General features: G+C 48.4%; 1 protein-coding gene across 3 annotated transcripts in view; it reads right to left on the bottom strand.

Annotated features, from left to right (window-relative positions):
• Positions 1 to 19,758, bottom strand: part of LOC135240080 (huntingtin-interacting protein 1-related protein-like) — a 38,652-nt gene that overhangs the window by 3,649 nt on the left and 15,245 nt on the right. For 2 of the 3 annotated variants that reach the window (XM_064309268.1, XM_064309271.1), the window contains exons 6-31: positions 19,163 to 19,239; positions 18,710 to 18,771; positions 17,495 to 17,635; positions 17,255 to 17,312; positions 16,359 to 16,434; positions 15,673 to 15,854; positions 15,310 to 15,366; positions 14,294 to 14,366; positions 13,851 to 14,034; positions 12,465 to 12,553; positions 12,107 to 12,223; positions 11,428 to 11,529; positions 9,330 to 9,524; positions 8,291 to 8,438; positions 7,880 to 7,966; positions 7,296 to 7,403; positions 6,720 to 6,856; positions 5,977 to 6,087; positions 5,440 to 5,498; positions 4,100 to 4,130; positions 3,828 to 3,890; positions 3,487 to 3,587; positions 2,933 to 3,038; positions 2,040 to 2,163; positions 1,383 to 1,444; positions 1,002 to 1,220 (exon numbers count right to left, since the gene is read on the bottom strand). In XM_064309268.1, coding sequence (XP_064165338.1) covers positions 1,002 to 1,220; positions 1,383 to 1,444; positions 2,040 to 2,163; positions 2,933 to 3,038; positions 3,487 to 3,587; positions 3,828 to 3,890; positions 4,100 to 4,130; positions 5,440 to 5,498; positions 5,977 to 6,087; positions 6,720 to 6,856; positions 7,296 to 7,403; positions 7,880 to 7,966; positions 8,291 to 8,438; positions 9,330 to 9,524; positions 11,428 to 11,529; positions 12,107 to 12,223; positions 12,465 to 12,553; positions 13,851 to 14,034; positions 14,294 to 14,366; positions 15,310 to 15,366; positions 15,673 to 15,854; positions 16,359 to 16,434; positions 17,255 to 17,312; positions 17,495 to 17,635; positions 18,710 to 18,771; positions 19,163 to 19,239 — 2,769 coding nt within the window. Of the gene's footprint in view, positions 1 to 1,001; positions 1,221 to 1,382; positions 1,445 to 2,039; positions 2,164 to 2,932; positions 3,039 to 3,486; positions 3,588 to 3,827; positions 3,891 to 4,099; positions 4,131 to 5,439; positions 5,499 to 5,976; positions 6,088 to 6,719; positions 6,857 to 7,295; positions 7,404 to 7,879; positions 7,967 to 8,290; positions 8,439 to 9,329; positions 9,525 to 11,427; positions 11,530 to 12,106; positions 12,224 to 12,464; positions 12,554 to 13,850; positions 14,035 to 14,293; positions 14,367 to 15,309; positions 15,367 to 15,671; positions 15,855 to 16,358; positions 16,435 to 17,254; positions 17,313 to 17,494; positions 17,636 to 18,709; positions 18,772 to 19,162; positions 19,240 to 19,758 lie in introns of all 3 variants that reach the window. The other variant, XM_064309269.1, reaches the window with a different exon arrangement.

The raw sequence follows: 19,758 nt of genomic DNA, 5'->3' as shown, positions 1-19,758 counted from the left end.
TCTCCTGTGTCAGTCATACAGTGTTCTGATGATGACTGTGCTAAAGCTCATCTCTCCTGTGCCAGTCATACAGTGTTCTGATGATGACTGTGCTAAAGCTCATCTCTCCTGTGCCAGTCATACAGTGTTCTGATGACTGTGCTAAAGCTCATCTCTCCTATGCCAGTCATACAGTGTTCTGATGATGACTGTGCTAAAGCTCATCTCTCCTGTGTCAGTCATACAGTGTTCTGATGATGACTGTGCTAAAGCTCATCTCTCCTGTGCCAGTCATACAGTGTTCTGACGATGACTGTGCTAAAGCTCGTCTCTCCTGTGCCAGTCATACAGTGTTCTGATGATGACTGTGCTAAAGCTCATCTCTCCTGTGCCAGTCATACAGTGTTCTGATGATGACTGTGCCCAACCTGATCTCTCCTGTGTCAGTCATACAGTGTTCTGATGATGACTGTGCTAAAGCTCATCTCTCCTGTGCCAGTCATACAGTGTTCTGATGATGACTGTGCTAAAGCTCATCTCTCCTGTGTCAGTCATACAGTGTTCTGATGATGACTGTGCTAAAGCTCATCTCTCCTGTGCCAGTCATACAGGGTTCTGATGATGACTGTGCCCAAGCTCATCTCTCCTGTGTCAGTCATACAGTGTTCTGATGATGACTGTGCTAAAGCTCATCTCTCCTGTGTCAGTCATACAGTGTTCTGATGATGACTATGCTAAAGCTCATCTCTCCTGTGCCAGTCATACAGTGTTCTGATGATGACTGTGCTAAAGCTCATCTCTCCTGTGCCAGTCATACAGTGTTCTGACGATGACTGTGCCAGAGCAGATCTCTCCCGTGTCCGTCATACAGTGTTCTGATGATGACTGTGCTAAAGCTCATCTCTCCTGTGTCAGTCATACAGTGTTCTGATGACTGTGCTAAAGCTCATCTCTCCTGTGTCAGTCATACAGTGTTCTGATGATGACTGTGCTAAAGCTCATCTCTCCCGTGTCCGTCTTACCGGGTTCTTTGCTAGCAGGCTTGGTTTCTGTGGCAGCGTTGGTTTTTTAAAGACGGAAGGCTTGGCCGGTTTGGGGGAGGAAGGAGCCGGGGTGGCGAATCCGTTGCCGTCGGTTTCCTGATCCGCGGGAACGCCGGCCAGGTCGTAGTGCTTCCTCCTGAGCTCCCCGAGCCGAACGCGCTCGTTCTCCAGGTCAGACTCCAGCTCCAGCACCCGCACCTGCACAGAGAGAGGGAGAGAGGCTGCCAAAGCAATCTCAACACATACAAACATATGTACATACATTCACACCCACACACAGACACCGACAGGCATACACACACACACACACACACACTGACACTGACACACACATACACACAGAAAGCTAAGCTCACTGACCTGTGACTCAATCTCCTCTTTCTTCAGCTTCATCAGGGACATTCCGGAAAAGTCCATGGTGTCTGCAGAGCAAGGAAAGAAGCAAGTGAGGCCTTCAGTTTCTCCTCGGCCAGTGGTAAGGCCCGAGCGCTGGAGGTGGGGGCCAGTGGCTGGAGGCAGGCGGATGGGGGGAGAGGGTGGCAGAGAGGTGGACATGGGAGCAGGCAGGTGGGCAAGGGTGGTAGGAGACAGGTTTGGGGGCCGGGGGGTAGGAGGCAGTGGTGGGTAGGAGGCAGTGGTTGGGGGCCAGAGGGTGGGGTAGGAGGCAGGTTTGGGGCCAGGCGTGGGGTAGAGGAGGGTTGGGGGCCAGGGGTGGGGTAGGAGGCAGTGGTTGGGGGCCAGGCGGTGGGGTAGGAGGCAGGGGTTGGGGGCCAGGGGTGGGGGTAGGAGGCAGGGTTGGGGGCCAGGGGTGGGGTAGGAGACAGGGGTTGGGGCCAGGCGGTGGGGGTAGGAGGCAGGGTTTGGGGGCCAGGCGGTGGGGGTAGGAGGCAGGGGTTGGGGGCCAGGCGGTGGGGGTAGGAGGCAGGGGTTGGGGGCCAGGGGGTGGGGGTAGGAGGCAGGGGTTTGGGGTAAGAGGGCTCTCTTTTCCACATCATTCAAAGGCTGCCGCGCCCTCACCTTTCTCCTCAACCTGGTCCTGCCCGGTCCTGGTGGAGGCCACCACGTTGGCAGCCATCTCGTTAACACGACGGGAGGCCTGCTGCAGGGTCACCAGCCTCGTACTGCTGCGGTCGGCCTTCACCTGGAGGGAGGGAGAGGGGGAGGGAGAGGGAGGGAGGAGGGGAGAGGGAAGGAGAGGGAGGAGAGGAAGGGGAGAGGGAGGAGAGGGGGAGGGGAGAGGGAGAGGGTGAGAGGGAAGGAGAGGGGGGGAGAAAGGGAGAGAGAGAGAGAGAGAGGGGGGAGAGAGATTAGGGGGGAGGAGGAGAGAGGGACGAGAGGGGGAGAGAGATGGGCAGTGAGAGAGGGGGGACAGAAGACAATAGAGTGTAAATACACCATCAGACCTCTATACAGAGTGTACAGACAGCAGTGTGCTACAGTGGTTAGGAAGCTGTGCTTGCAGCGCCAAGGTTGTAACCTTAATTCCCAGGGGGGACATAAATGTTCAATCCTTGAACAAGGTACTTAACCCGCATTGCTTCTATAACTATCCCATTGTATAAAAGGATTGTGAGTGTGCAAGTTGCACACCTGGAGTATCCGCTAAATGCTTAAAGAAAGAAAGACAAAGAGGAGAGGATGCTGGTGTTCCCCTGACCAAAATGTCTCCAATCTTTGTTTTTAAATTTTTATTTTTCCCCCAAATTTTATTAAGGCACTAGTTATTATCTTCACATAACTGATACACGTTTTCTCAATCAGCATTCAACAGTTTGGACTGTTTGGGAAATGAAACTTCTAGGGCTAGTGGGGATAAATCAGTAGAAACAGGTATGACTTGGGCTGAGGATGGGGATGGGGGTGGAAGGTGGGGCCTCTGTTGACATGGCGACCGGAGTAAAGATGGTTACCTTGGAGGCGGCGACCAGCTGAGCGGTGCTGGCGGCGATCTCGTGGGAGCAGACGATCAGCTCCTCGTACTTCCCGGTGTGCAGGACCACCTTATCGGCCGACTCGCTAGGAGGGGGGCAACGGAGAAGGGTCACAGGCGCCACTTGGGGTTTCGCTAACTTTACATTTTGCACATTCAGCTCATAGATTTCCCATCCAGAGCAACTTATACTGCTCACATTTTTTATGTACAATCTATTTATGCTGCAGCTTCGGAGTTAAACGTCCCGTTCCCTAACCACTGTTTTACACTGATACCCATCTTTATTACATGAAAAAACAAGCTTATTTTTGCTACACCCACAGCTAGTAATTTACAAGAAGTATTTTATCCAATTTCAGAAACCAAGGCATTTTGAAGAGTTGTGCCTATAATACCTATAAGAAGTTGGACCAATGAAAATGAATTATATTTAAGCAATTAATCGGGCAAAGTCACAACGTAAGTTGAGGGTAACTAATGAAGCCCTGTCCGTCCGTCCATCTGTCTGTCCCTCTGTCTGTCCAGACTTACACCATCTGAGTGGCCCCCCATCCCACAGCCTTGGAGGCGGAGATCAGCCCCTCGGTCCAGCGAGAGTTCCTGGCGTAGAACTCCTTAATGGAGGCCGCACCCTGTGAAGAGAACGGGTGAGTCAGTACCACACACACAAGCCAGCGTAGCGCCAAGATCAGCTAGCATAGGGCTGGGATTAGCCAGCATAATGCCATGATCAGCCAGCGTAGCGCCGAGATCAGCCATCTTAAAGCCGAGATCAGTCAGCGTAGCAAAGCATAGTGGGGCCTAACTGCTCCATATGGCTCATCTGAGCCCAGTTCTGCTGGTCAGTGTGTTCCGCCACAGTCACTACTCACCCGTCCACCCTCCACAATCTCCTTCTGCAGGTCCTTGGAAGCAATCACCAGCAGGTGGATAGCCTATGAGCCAAGGGAGAGGCACACTGTTACAGAGCAAAGAACTGGCAGCAGATGATGCCAGTGACCTCATCATCTCACTCAACAGAAGTGGCCACTGAATTATCACCACACTCAAACAGGAAGTGGCCACTGACCCCATCATCACACCCAACAGGAAGTGGGCACTGAACCAAATCTTACACCACAAATCAAAGTGGCAGTTATCTCACCTTCATGAGGTCAGTGCAGGAGTAGAGGATTCTGGAGGGAAACAAGCAGACAAACGCAGTGAAACACAGAAAAGCACAAGAAACCATAGAGACAGAATTCAAGCGGGGGAAAAAAATCACACCTGCACCGTAAATGCACGTGTTGCACAACATGTTCTTCATTTATGCTGAGATTATTATTTTCTTTTTACAAATAATACAGCTCTGAAGCCTGGGAAGGCATTCATATCGCATTTCAGAGTAGGTGTGCTGATCTAGGATCAGATGTCCACTGGCCATAACCAAACCTTATCCATTATGAGCCAAACTACAGCACTGTTCCTAGATCAGCACTATAAATGTGTTACGAACATGGGTCCAGGTGTTTTTTTAATTTTTTAAAATTCTTTATAATGGCGTGCTCTACCACTAAGAACTGTAGTTTCTGAAAATCTTATGGTATTTATGATATCCTGCTTACAAAGTCAAGTGCACTCATGTAACCAGACCTGGGTCAAATACTATTTGCTTTGGATTCAAATACTTTTCTGTGCTCTTGCCTGATGTAAATGAGCCTGCGAATATGACCAGAAGGCGAGGTTTTTATGTTTTGAGAGTATTTGATTGGTTCCAATACACCAGACAAGATCAGTAAAGTGTAGAAAAGAATTTGAATCCAAAACAAATACGTATTTGACCCAGGTCTGCATGTAACGATACTGTACAGGCCCACAGCCACCTGATATCTCTCTAACAGAATCAGCAGTTTCCTCATACAAAGGTAGAAGACTACATTATAAATGATCTAGTGGAACGACACAACTGATAATGAAAGCTGCAATCACGAGGGTCAGATGATGCTTTGGCTCTGCACTCCTGATTGATTTCTCCCATTTTTATTCTTTCAAAACCATAACACAGTGTGTTAGTGCTGCCAGTGAGATGCATTAGCCTGAATAAATGCTGAGAATGCACACCATTCATGGAAGCCAAATTACACTCTGATTTATGTAAAGCAAAAGACAGACTGACTCAGTACTGCATTTGTGAACAGGAACACAGGTATTGTAACAGAGACATTTAAAAATATTTTTACACTCGACTTCTGAATATCGACCTCCTCGAGAGACCATGATCAGTGAAAAAGTTCTAAGATAATCTCAACCTGACTAGTCACCTCAACACCTTCCTGGCTACTGTACACACCTAGAAGCAATTCTGACCTCCTCGGGATCGACTATTTGTTTAAATGGTTATCGACTGATTGCTTGACCAAAGAAACTTCCGAACCAATCGTCTAGTTAGCAATGATGGCTAATTAGCATAGCATTCCAGCCATTGGTCCTCAGTGTGCTGCTCACCTCTCATTGACCTCCAGTTTGACCCCACTGGTGTCCCTCCTGGCTTGGTTCATCATTTCCTGTTGGTAAAACAAACATACATGTAAACATAAAGGATACGGGATTACGGAGAAACCACATACATGTATAAGCTCAAGAAGAAGAAGAATGTAAAAAGAAGCTAACATGCAACAATGATGAGAACAGGCCATGCAGGTAACCAGGGCATCTATTTGACTTACAATAAAGCCATACAACCAACAACAAAGGCAAAGAGCTAATGATTATATGCCAAAAACAATTTAATAAAGTCTATATTTTAATTCAAGGAGATCATGACCATTGTTGAATATATTATAGGCATGAATGTACTGTAATTATGCAAAACGTTCATGGAACGTTCATGTTGTATAAACCCTGTATCTCTCAGGACAGCTGTGTCCATTGCTACTGGAGAAGAGGCATAGGGCTCCTGTTTCAGCCCAGCACTAAAACACCTAAATGAACCCATCAGCTGATCTGTGCCTGTAATTACAGGCGGGGGAAACAAGCTCTTACATCGATTCTCCGCACGGCCTCCTCGATGGCCGCCGATGTGGCCGCCATCTCCTTGTCCACCATGTCTCCCAGCTCGTCCTGCCGGATGTCCGACCCCTTGGGCCTGAGGTCCTGTGTGGGGGACGGAGACCTGTCAGTCATGGCCGTTGTCATGGCAACCAAGGAACCCTCTACTCTTCCCACTGGAATCTTTTTTAGAGCTGTGTGAGTCTGCCAACACTGCATTTGCTGTACGACCCCCACCCCCAACCCCCGCTGCCGCCACCCTCATCAATGTTAGTTTACTTTCACTATAAAAATTCTACCTGACCCTGATGCATTTAGCTAATATTTTCTTTACATCATCGACATTGTGCACGTGCTGGTTCGGACAGCGTGTCACTAATGATGGCTTCACCTCTCTCTGACGCTGACATATGCATCTACTGTATCACTGCTTAAAGACAGCGCGGATCACAGCTTTCTCACTGGTTGTCACGAGGACCACAGATCACCTGCAGCTCACCTGACACCACCACCTGAGATCACGTGAGGTCACCTGACACCACCACCTAAGATCACGTGCGGTCACCTGACACCACCTGAGATCACGTGAGGTCACCTGTCGCCACCTGAGGTCACACGGGGTCACCCGAGATCACCTCTGCTACATACAAACCCCAGCCTCTCTCTTTTTTTGGACGGTAAAGACGTGCGAAAGCCACCTTAGGAGAGCGGAGACCCTTGGCACGGGGGACCCTCACCTGGGCCAGCTGCAGGATCTTCTGGATGATGGTGCGGGTGGCAGCCGGGCTGGCCCTTTGCAGGGAGGGCTTGGACTTCAGCTCCTGCAGGAACTGCAGCGATTCCGTGCCACAGCCTCTGCAGTTATCCGTCAGGCCTGGAAGAGGAGGAGGATCGGGAGGAGGAAGAGGAGGAGGGGAGGAGGAGCAGGGATATTTATTTTTAAGGGCATACATGGATATTTCTGACATAGTGTGGCTTTAAGTGCTAAATCAGCCTTTAATAGATAAGAAGTCTAATTAGGAGCAATTAGTATCTAATTAAGAACAAGTAGAGCTTGTTACTATGGTTGGAACGAAAAGCAGCGTACACAGTCCCCAGCATCCCCAGGATCAGGGCTGAGAAACACAGCTTTAGAAGCAGAGAGGGTGGAAGGAGCGCAGGAGTTCAGTATCTGGTACGCCTATAGAATATATGAGGAGAAAAGCTGCTTTATGCTAGACAGAGTGGCTGGCACAGCATCAAGCTGCTGCCCCAGGGGCTGCTGGGAGATCAGCAGGAGTGTGTGCGGAGTTAGCGTTGGCGGGGGCACTCACGGTCGGCGTGGTCGGTGGGTGCCATGTGGGCGGTGGCGCTGCCGTTGACGATGGTGTCAGCGGCCAGATGGGAGAACTGGGTAATGGCCCGCAGGAGCCCACTGGCGTCTAGGGGCGAGACAGGAAGTGAGCGCGGGGGGGGGGGAATCACATCCTGTCACACGCCATCACTTACCGTCGCTCACCAACACCACACCACCACAGGCCACCACCAGGGGTCACAGAACCTCTAAATCATTGGGGTCCAAAATGTACAGGCCCAATGCCCACTTACTGACCAAACTGATTTTCTGTGGCCCCATCTGTGTTTCTGTAACCGGACATGAACTCAAGAATGAACCGAATGTGTCTTTATAGCATGTGCCCACATAACTGCACGTATTCAGTAACTTGTGCAGTGCAGGTAATATCTTGGGTTTGGGGTTTAGGGTGTTTAGGGAATGTGGAGTGGAGTGTGTAGGGTTTAGGGTATGTAGGTGGCAGACAGTGTTTGGAGTGTAGGGTGTAGGGTTTAGGGTATGTAGGTGGCAGACAGTGTTTGGAGTGTAGGGTTTAGGGCAGTAAACTGAGGATAGTCAGCAAACCTTTCATGTTCCTTAGGTAGTCATTATGGCCTTGCTTCACCTTGTCGATAGAGCCAAGAGCAGCTTCTGCCCTGCTTACAAGGTAATCTAGAGAGAGAGAAAGAGATAAAGAAAAAGAGAGAGAAAGAAAGAGAGAAAGGGAACAAGAAGGCAGATTAAATTGTGGCAGCAAATAAAACAGCTCAAACATCCTGGATTACCCAGCCTTCTGTTCACACACCACAAAGAAACTTCTGGAACAGAACCTGGATTACCCACCTTCCTGCTCACACACCACAAAGAAACTTCTGGAACAGAACCTGGATTACCCAGTTTTCTGCTCACACACCACAAAGAAACTTCTGGAACAGTGACGTGACTGGAACTGAGCGGTGCCGGAGGTGAGAGAAGGGCTGAGATGGGCGGGGTTACCTGGAGAGCTGGTGCAGCGCAGGTGTAGGGGGTCGTCCAGTTTGGCCACCGCGTCCTGGATGATGTTCTCTGCCTCGGTCACAGTGCCCTGCAGCAGGAAGAACTGGTCCTCCAGGAGCTGCTGCTCCAGCTGCTCCTCCCGGCTCAGCTGCGCAGACAAACATACAAAAACCTGATCAGGTGCGCATACACATCCACACACACACACATCTCATCAGCTGAGCAGACACACATACACACACGCATCTCATCATTATGACTGTCTGTGCGTCTGGCTCCAACCCAGACTTTATAGAACTTAGTCTACTGGGAAATATGAAACAAGCAAGAAAAGACAGCACTGAGGGGGGAAGAAAAAGAGAGAGAGAATTAAAGAGAGACAGAGAGAGGGAATGAGAGAGGGGGAAAGAGCAAGAGACAGCGAGAGAGCTTCATTGACAGGGTCTATATGTGACAGTGTTGTGCTGTCTGTCAAACATGCAAACTTTTTTTCCCCAGTGGTAATAAATGATGTTTGTAAGACACTGATATCATATCTGCTAAACTATGATGTTATGCTTGTAAGACAGTGATGTCAAATTTATGAGACTGTGATAACATGCTTGTAAGAATAGTGATGTCAAATCTATGGGACTGTGACATCATGCTTGTAAGAATAGTGATGTCAAATCTATGGGAGCATGACATCATGTTTGTAAGAATAGTTATGTCAAATCTATGGGACTGTGACATCATGCTTGTAAGAATAGTGATGTCAAATCTATGGGAGCATGACATCATGTTTGTAAGAATAGTTATGTCAAATCTATGGGACCATGACATCATGTTTGGAAGAATAGTGATGTCAAATCTATGAGATTGTGACATCATGTTTGTAAGAATAGTGATGTCAAATCTATGGGACCATGACATCATGTTTGGAAGAACAGTGATGTCAAATCTATGGGACCGTGACATCATGTTTGCAAGAATAGTGATGTTAAATCTATGAGACTGTGACATCATGTTTATGAGACGGCGCTGTAGACGGGCCCCTCACCTTGTCCTTCAGCTTGCTCTGCAGCTCGTCCATCTCTCTGGCGCTCCTCTCTCTCTCCTGCTGCAGGGATGACTGCTGCAGCTGCGCAGTCTGGCGCAGGGCAGAAAGCTCCGCCTCCTTCTCATTCGCGGCACGCAACAGCGCCTCCTTCTGGCCCTGCAGCCCCAGCAATTCGCTATTCAGCTTCTCCCCCGACTGTAACACATAGGCGCATGCACACACACACACACACGCACATGCACACGTACAGAGTTCACATTAAAGCAGTAGGTTCTGCAGCGTATCAAATATAACGCAAATTTCAACAAATCAAGTGAAGTAATAATTCTATGTCTGGTACTTCTTTTGGAAATTTCAAGGACCTTTTTATTAATGCAATCTTAATGGGGCGACATAGCTCAGGAGGTAAGACCGATTATCTGGCAGTCGGAGGGTTGCCGGTTCAAACCCCGCCCTGGGCATGTTGAAGTGTCCTTGAGCAAGACACCTAACCCCTAACCCCTAACTGCTCTGGTGAATGAGAGGCATCAATTGTAAAGCGCTTTGGATAAAAGCACTATATAAATGCAGTCCATTTACCATTTACCAATCTCTCTGATACAAACAGTGACACAGGACTGTGGCCTGCACCCACACACACAGATACACAAGGCCTTATATCGCGATCAAAAAAGGAGCGGTCACAGCTGTACCGTCCCATTACATCACCCATCCGTGGTACAAACACGACTTGAGCCGCAGGGGCTTCGCCAACGAGCTCGCTTTAAAAAACCACCGACGCCACGAGGTCCGCCATTTCACCGCCCGACTGAACAGGCACACAGCCGAAAGGCTGCACTGGTATCCCACACATGTAGGAAAAGCTGCCGTGTGGTGAGCGTCCCGGCACAAAATGGCGACCGTGCATCACCCAGGTGGGTGACTACACATTGGTGGTGGACAAGGTGAGTTTACCCCTGATCACTGTAAAGCACTTTGAGCATCAGGAAATATATTTCCATGTATCTCTTGAATTGTGGGCGGCAGTGTAGTACAATAGGAACTGGGATTGTAACCTAAAGGTGATCGGTTCAATTCCTGGGTTGGACACTGCTATCGTACCCTTGAGCAAGGTACTTGCTTCAGTGTATATCCAGCTCTATAAATGGATGCTATATAAAATAAATATATAAATGATTAAATAAGTTGTGTAAGTTGCTCTGTCTGCTAAATGCCTGTAATGCATTTAGTGTCTGCTAAATTATCCTGCGTAAAGGGCTGGTATCAGAGAACTGGATAAACACCGGCTTTAGGCATCCAAAGTGGTGGAGAGGATGCTGCCCATCGCATCTGGTGCCAGCGCTGGCGAACTGCTAATTCTCCTGCACAACCGCGCGCCCACACAGGGAAGAGATCCCTTCCACAGAGAAATCGTGTGGCACACAGCCTCACAAAATATGCACAGACCCGACCGCAACGCACCGGCTCACGCGCTGGAAATCAAAACGGCCCCTTCATGAGCACGATGTGCGAGGAGGACCCGCAATCATGGAGCCATCGCTGCTTAAACGGAATGTGAGAAAAGCACAGCGTGTCTCTCCAACACCTTCTAGACCGTCCAACATCATCAAACATCGCCTACGGAGGTTTTCGGACAGTTTGTTTAGCCGTGCTGTGGAAAGAGCGAGCGGTCTGCTCTGAAAGCCTTAGCATTACAGGAGCATTAGTGAGATGTATTCTCTATAGGCTGTACTTTACTTTAACCCTACTCCAGTGGGAGAGCAAGAATACCATTACAGGTGCAGCGAAGGTTGCTCCCACTCATGACATTAATGATCTAACATCCCAAAGGCACTGTGAGATGTGGTATATGCCCTTTTCAATATCAGGATAGCTGCATTTAAATTCATTATGTGAGCTGTCAATCATTGACTTACCTCACCCAATCAAAATGTTTTTGCTGTCTACCGCAAAACACAATGATTGGTTGGAAACTGTGAGTCACTGATAGCACTCGGTGGCTCCCCCACTTCCGGCCGATTCCCCGCTCTTTGTGACTTTGGGAGGGGGGGGGGGGTGGAGGTAGGTTGGGGGTGGCGGGAGGCCAGGACTAACAAACCTGCTCATTGGTCTGCAGGGAGGTCTGTGTCCGCAGAAGCTCCACCCTCTTCTCCTCCAGCTCCCGCCTCAGCTTGTCCATTTCAAACTTCTGCTCTTCCAGCTGCGCAGGGAGAAAGCAGAGAATCACTGCACATTAAGCAAGACCTTCCTCTTCCTCATCTCAAAACACACCCCCACACTCTGGCTGTCCACTCGAGTGAAGCAGGCGCCAGCTTGTGTGGGAGAGGGACTGCAACAGAATATAAAATAAAATAAAATACAATAAAACTGTAACACTTCACCTGAACTTGTTGACATAAAACATAACACTGTCATACACATGACATAACAGCTATCATAAGATAGCATAACATTTGATCTCAGTTCATGTCAAATACTTTTATCGGTAAGTGTTATGATGGTAACCTATGTTGTAACATTAACCAATAAAAGTGATGAAAGTTTGACATCATTTGACATAAACTGACATCATCTGTTATGCCATCTTATGACAGCTGTTATAACACATGTAAGACAGTGTTATGTCAGCCTTGTGTCAAAGGGTTCATGTAGTGTTATCAATAACATAAAATTCAATGTTTGTAATTCCCCCCCCCCCCGCTCCCCCCCCTCTTCAGGCAGCGTTTGGAGAGCAGAAGAGGAGGAGGACAGGCGGGTCAGTGGGGGGGGGGGGGTACCTTTATGTCGGCATCCTGCTTGATGCGGTCGACCTCGAAGGCCAGCTGCTGCTTGGTCCGGGCGACTTCCTCCTGCGTCTGCTGGCTGACCGTCAGCATCTTCACTGTGTCGGCACTCTGACCACGAAGCGAACGCACACTTAGTTTCAGCAGAACGAGTCAAAAACGTTCACAAACGTCAAACTGAATTCATTGAGTTCGGGTCAGGCCACTTTTTTCCTGAATTTGAGGGAAGTGAAGTGAAGTTTTGGCGCCCGACCCGACCGTGCAGGAGAGTTACAGAGCGCGACAGAAGTGACGGAACGTGACGGAGGTGACGGAGAGGGCGTGAAGCTGGGATGGGCCCGGTAGTGGTTACCTTACGGAGCAGCTCGGCGTGGTTGGAGACTAGCTCAGCATGCTTCTCCTTCAGCTTGGTGTAGCGTAGTTCAGAGTCCTGAGCCCTCCCTGCAGATGAGCGGGGGGGGGGAGGGGTGGTCAGCTGATCTCTACTGAAGGTGTTTCACTCGCTTCTGTTATCTTACCTCTCTAGTATACACACCACACTGCTGCGCTACGCTAAATCATGCGCAAATGCAAACACACCTGTTTACACAGCAAACCAGGCTTAGGCCTATGCAACATGCAGCACGACATCAGACCCATTTGCTACTTAAAACACTACATACCTACTCCTTTCTACCTTCTCCACCTGTTGTGGCACTGAATGTTTTAGTGTAATGCACTGACTGCTACTATTGACTGTTTTATTGATAACTTGGCTTGGTCTTGGCGCCTGGCCTGAACTTTTGTTCAGCACTTTTGTAAGTCACTCTAGATAACAGCGTCTGCTAAATGTAAATACAAGTGTCTGAGCAACAGAGCTGTAGCTGTGGTTTGAGTGAGTGAGAAAGGGTCAGTGTGAGATCTGGAGAGAACTGGTGTCTAGGCCACTGTCAGTATCCATGTGAGAGTCAGCTGGTGTTAGCTGGTCTCTATGAGTCAGTCTCAGTGCCTGTGTATGCAAGTCAGTGTTTGTGAGGTGGTCCCAGCGGGTCAGTCTAAGCATTTACGGGGTGGTCCCAGTGTATCAGTCTAACGGTTTGTGGGGCAGTCTCAGTGGGTCAGTCACAGTGTTTGTGGAGTGGTCTAAGAGGGTCAGTCAGTGTGTTAGTTGCTGGGTCAGTCTCAGTGGATACGTCTGAGTGGCTGTATGGTGGTCTCAGTGGATAAGTCTCAGTGGCTGTATGGTGGTCTCAGTGGATAAGTCTCAGTGGCTGTATGGTGGTCGCAGTGGATAAGTCTCAGTGGCTGTATGGTGGTCTCAGTGTATAAGTCTCAGTGGCTGTGGGTCAGTCTCAGTGGATAAGTCTCAGTGGCTGTATGGTGGTCTCAGTGGATAAGTCTCAGTGGCTGTATGGTGGTCTCAGTGGATAAGTCTCAGTGGCTGTATGGTGGTCGCAGTGGATAAGTCTCAGTGGCTGTATGGTGGTCGCAGTGGATAAGTCTCAGTGGCTGTGGGTCAGTCTCAGTGGATAAGTTTCAGTGGCTGTGGGTCAGTCTCAGTGGATAAGTCTCAGTGGCTGTGGGTCAGTCTCAGCGGGTCAGGCTCAGTGGCTGTACGGTGGTCTCACTGGATAAGTCTCAGTGGCTGTGGGTCAGTCTCAGTGGCTAAGTCTCAGTGGCTGTATGGTAGTCTCAGTGGCTGTGGGTCAGTCTCAGTGGTTCAGGCTCAGTGGCTGTACGGTCAGGCAGGCACACTCACTCTCTGCCTCCATGAAGGAGAACTGTGCGTTCTCATTCTCAGCGCTGTGCCTCCTTAGGGTCTCCAGTTCCATGCGCAGCTGCTCATTCTCCACCAGGGTGCGCTGTTTCTGTGCCCGCTGCTCCTCTAGCTCTGCCTCCAGGCTGTTGATCTGGGACTTCAGCTGTGTGATGTAGCGCTGGGCCTGGAATGAAGGGGACAATAGGTGGTCAAAGATGTTTCTCTGTCTCACTCTCTCTCCCACACACACACACACACATGCACACAGAAACATGGGCACAAATGCACATTCACAGATAAGCACAAACACACACATACATACACATCAGCACTTCAACAGCATTCAGCAATGCATGTCTGCTCTGCGGGTTACGGCAACAAGTTGGCAAACATTGTACAAACATAACAGTTAGAAAAGAAAAAAAAATGCTGTTTCTCTCTACCTCGCCTTTGATCCTCTCCAACTCCGCCTTCAGAAGTTCAATCTCCTGCTTCAGGCTCTCTATCTGCAAGTCCCTGTGAATGAGAAACACTCAGCCACGGCAGTGATGTCACAGTACCATTTGGAATGAAAAAAACACTCAACCGCAGCAGTTATGTCACAGTACCCCAGTTTGGAATAAAAAAGTCAACCACATCAGTGATGTCACAATATCCCAGTTCGAAATGAAAAACAGTCAACCACATCAGTGATGTCACAGTACCCCAGTTTGAAATGAAAAAAGTCAACCACATCAATGATATCACAGTACCCCAGTTTTAAATGAAAAAAGTCAACCACATCAATGATGTAACAATATCCCAGTTTGGAATAAGAAAACAACCACAGCAGTGATGTCACAGTACCCCAGTTTGAAATGCCCAATATTTTATCACTGTTCGTCGCTGCAACCTCCTCTATGGATTTGGGAGGGCACAGACAAGCATGATTTCATACAAAAGGTCCTAAATGAAGAGTTTGCTGCTTCTGTAGCCTGTTTGAGAACCTTCTTTATGCTGAAGGTGAGTCTACAGTGAATTTATAAAGGTATAAAAACTGTGTATCCAGAATTATCTTAATATTCAGTTACACCTTCTCTGGTTTTTAACTTCAGTGCACATAATCGGACAATCTGCAGTTTTAAACGCTTTTTAAAATTTACAATCAGCTACTGCCAGGTCAGATCATTACATTTGTATTACATTCAAGCACTGAGAAAATGCCCTTATCATATTTTACATTTTACTTATTTTACATACAGTCCATTTAAACAGTTGGATATTTGCAGAATATTTCAGGTTATTCCAGGCCACAATGTCAGTGCCCCACCCAAATAAAACCTCAGCACATTTCCTCAAACATTCTACTGCACTGCCACGCAAACAATTATGAAACATTGAAATAAGTTGATTTATGTAATGTTTGTACTATTACATAATTATGTTCCAATACAAGAATAAAAAAAACTGGAAAGCTTACTTGGGGTCGAATCCTCCATTTGGGGGCCCGAAGGCCTGATCAAATATATCAAGCTGCCAGAACACAGAGACAGAGAGAAATGCATGATTAATTTAAAGCCATTTCTGGTTTGGCGTTGTTCATTATAAAATCAGTTTGCAGCTAAAAGAAATGGGTCTCCATATATATCTGTTGTCGAGGTGGGCTGCTGCCATGGCGACTGCATCTATCAAGTTTACCATGGAGCGTGCGCAAGCCAAAAATTGACGCGGACTTTAGCGTGGAGAGAAAACCTCGCGGCGACAGGCGCAGCGCATAAAACGGTCCGCAGCAGCGTGCGCTCAGTCAGCCGGGGGGGGCGGGTGCATTCGCTGCAGACTCACCTGCGGCTGCGGCGGCGGCTGCTGCTGCTGCATCTGGAACTGCGTGTGATACTGCGGCGTCTCGCCGACCTCCACCAGCGGCTCGCCGCCGTCCTCGTCGTCCGGCAGCTCCTCGTCCGGGATCACCACCACCGGCTTCACGTGCTCCGCCAGCGCCGACGCCCGCAGGAAGTTGGGCGGGGACTGCGCGAGCGGCAGCGCCGACGCGGGACCAACACAGGGAGGGAAAATAACAGAGAGGAGAGTGAGTGACCGAGTGAGTCGGTGACTCGGTGAGTCTGTGAATCAGCGAGTGACCGAGCGAACGACTCAATGAGTGAGTCAGTACGCAAGGAAGCATTTGGTCATTTGGCAAGTGAGTGAGTGACGGAGGGAGTGAGCCAGTATGTGAATGAGTGAGTTGGTGGGTGAATGCATGAGTGAATGAGAGTGAATGAGTGCGTGAGTGACAGTGCGTGAGTGAGTGAGTGAACGAGTGACTGAGTGAATGCAAGTACCTGTGGCTTAGGCTCTTAGGTGGGAGTATTTGATGAAACAGCCTTGCCTGTGCCAACCCTCCCCCCATCCTCCCCCACCCTCCCCAATCCCCACTCTACAATCCCACTCTCCCCAATCCCGGCCCCCTCTCTCCACCCCTCCTCCCCCCCCCCCCCCCACCCCTCCCAGCCGCTGTTTCCCATGGCTTACGTCAGGCAGCTTAGGGATCTGAATGAGCCGTTTGAAGTACATCATGTCTCTGGCTCTGTTGAAGAAGCCCTTCAGGCTGAAAGACAAGAGGACAGTGATGTCAGGAGCCCTTTTTACATTTTCACTGTAAATTTTTCACTTTATGCAAATACGGCTCTTTATGGACGTCCCCTGGGGTGGGAAAGACCAGGAAACAAACAGTGCCCATTAAAGCCCTACTAGAGGCAGATCGTGTCTGGAGCCTCTCAATCTTTCCCCAAATCTGGGGGGCGCCAGAGCCGTGGCACGGTGACAGCTGGCTCCGGGACAGAGGCCACACTGTGTGACAACGCTCTTTAATCTTTTAATGGGCCCTGCCTTCGCAAAGATGCTAACTGAGTCGGTGCTGGGTTTCTTTACAGAAAGAGGTCTCACAACAGGTGGTATCTGGATTGGTCCAACCCAACATCAAATCATTATTTAAATACTTAAGGCACCAGTAACAGCTCCAGGAGATTACTAACAATTTTTAAATGAAACCTCTACTTTCACCAATATTGATCACAGAATTCATCTTCCGTGTTTAATAATAGAAAAAAGAATACATTTTATTTATAAAAAGGTTTTCCCACACACAAAACATAAATATAAATATAAAATAAATAAATATAAAATAAAAATAAATAAAGACAAGGATAATATTGTGTACAATATGTTTATATAGTTGGGCTTGTAAAATGTTTTGTTTGGAGAAGTGTTTTCACATTTTAACTGGACTCTTGAGAGTTTAATTGTTTGAAGCACATATCCAACTGTAGTTTAACACTGGTACCCACCAATGGCATTCAACACACGAGAGGTGTTGATCAGCATGAATCCACCCCCCAACCCTTCCCCCCTGGCCGCTGTGGATTTACCTGTGGAACTGGTCATGGAATCGGTCCCTGTGTCCCTGCAGGGTGTCAGCCGGCAAACCTGCAGCGCAAACCCCAGACTGAGAAGCCATCTCACTCACATCACAGATGCAACACAGAACCAGACCATATTAACATCAGCAGCACTGAAGATTTATAGGAACACAAGCCATTATGGGTGGAAGGGGTAGATAGGGACAGGGGTGGGGCAGATGGGGGCACAGGTGGGGCAGAATCACTCACAGGCGTGCAGTTTGAAGAGCAGCTTGACGGTGAAGTGGTAGAGGTGGCTGCAGTCCTGGATGACCTGGATGAGTGGGGACAGGCGGCACTGCCCTGACGTGGTGGTGGAGATGGCGATGGAGGTGTTCAGCTGCCGGATCACTTCAAGAAGAGGAAGAAAAGGGCATCAGGGCCCATGTTCACAAAGCATTTAACAGAAGGGTCAGGCCAATCTACAATCAGGTTTCCTCTTTCCAAATCCGGACCTTATCCATTAAAGACAAAATTGCTCCCAGATCAGCAGTCCTACTCGGAGATGCAATGAGTGCCCGAGCAAACTCCACCCCACTTTGTGTGCTCTGATTGGGCCCTGGCCAAACTCCACCCCACTTTGTGTGCTCTGATTGGGCCCTGGCCAAACTCCACCACACTTTGTGCGTTCTGATTGGTCCCTTGTCAAACTCCACCTCACTTAATGCAATTTGATTAGACAGGCTAGCACTAGCCACAGAAGGCTCTGAAAATTTGTTGGTATTAAATGTTCACTGAAATAACATTACCAACATCAGGAGTGAATCATCTTGTATCTCTAGTGGTTGACAAGCTTTTAACATTTTAGCTTTTGGCCAGACAGACTCAGTATATGACTGAGTGTCTGCCAGTTTGCTGTGTTAAGCAATCTTGCTCACACTGGTAATGCATCTCAGCTGGAGGGCAAGTAGTTTGACTCCCTGGCTCCTTGCAGTCATAGTGATAAAGTATGAATCTGCACAGACATCAGACCTGGGTCAAAAGCACATCGGAAATACTGCAGATGACCGAGAATCAGACCTGGGTCAAATATGTATTTGTTTTGGATTCAAATACTTTTCTGTGCTTTACTGATCTTGTCTGGTGTATTGGAACCAATGAAATACTCTCTAAAAGTGCATACCCGCCTTCTGGTCATATTGGCTGGCTCAATTACACCAGGCAAGATCAATAGGGCACAGAAAAGTATTTGAATCCAAAACAAATACGCATTTGTCCCAGGTCTTCCGAGAATTGTCAACATGTTGCCAACTGAAACCGTCAAAAGAAAGAACTTTTCCCAGACGGTTGGTAAAGATAAAAGCTTATTTTCACATTGTCAGTTATGTGTTGAGTTCTTACTGATATGGAGAGGGTTAAAGTGAAGAGTTATACTTTGTGAATAAGGTGTGCACTGGGCTGAGGCTCGAGGTGAAGGACACTCACCTGTCTCAGCCAGCTTCAGTTCCGCATCCATGTAATCCAGCACCTCCACGGTTATCTGGAAACTGCCAGACGGAAGCAAAAGGACCCTTAGATAAACAATATGGTCTTAAAGAAGAAGTGTACTTAGATATTCACTCTAAACTGCAGGGTCTTAAAGCAGAAGCACACTTAGATATTCACTCTAAACTGCAGAGTCGTAAAGCAGGAAAACACACTGGCTAAGCAGTCTGCATACCTTGTTTGCAAGGTTTTAATTGGCTGTTGACCGCCGGGCCCTAAGGCCCTTCAGGACGGGAGTTTTATATCATGGGTGTAGCCATTTGGTACACATCAAATGCTCTTCCAAATGCATGGATTTCGAATCGGCCCCCCGCTAATTTATGCTCCCATCTTGAGGTGGGAGGGCTCTCACAGAGGGGGTGGGGGGGTGGGGGGTATAGTAAATGCACTCACACATTGTTGATGTCCGTCCCAGCGACGCGCTCCAGCACTTCATCAGAAGCCTCGAGGTTGGCCCGGATCTCTGTGTGCTGAAATGGAGAGGGGGGGATGCTGGTGAGGGCCAGGCCACCGACTAACACACGTCAGACCCACTAAACTCATTCACTGGACTGATCTTTTGGGCCTTGCAATTTCACCATCAATATTCTCTGGAAGATTCTCGTTCAGAAAGGGGCCTAATTCCTGATCAAGGATGCTACTTTTCCTTGGTTTATCCATGAAATACCGATTTCCAGATCCTAAATGTTTCGACCAGATGCAGAGGACTTGGGTATGTCATGAGCACACACATCAAGATGCTTTGCAGCTCGGACAGCTGATAGAGGGAATGTTAAGCAATGAAGCCAGATACTAGTGGCCCCAAAGACATTTGGGGTATGGAAATCAGTATTTCTTAATTAATTTAATTAATCAGGGGAAAAAATATAAAAATCAGAAAAATGGACAATCCTGCATCGTACAAGCAAAGTCACCTTCCACACTGCTATGCTTTGGTTAGGAAGTTGAACATTAACAAATTCATTGTAATGAAGATGTCTGAAGATGTC

Source organism: Anguilla rostrata, chromosome 14 (assembly GCF_018555375.3).
Source record: "Anguilla rostrata isolate EN2019 chromosome 14, ASM1855537v3, whole genome shotgun sequence".
Classification (NCBI taxonomy): Eukaryota; Metazoa; Chordata; class Actinopteri; order Anguilliformes; family Anguillidae; genus Anguilla; species Anguilla rostrata.
Note: the sequence above shows the minus strand (reverse complement) of the source record. Positions and strands in the feature narration are given on the sequence as shown.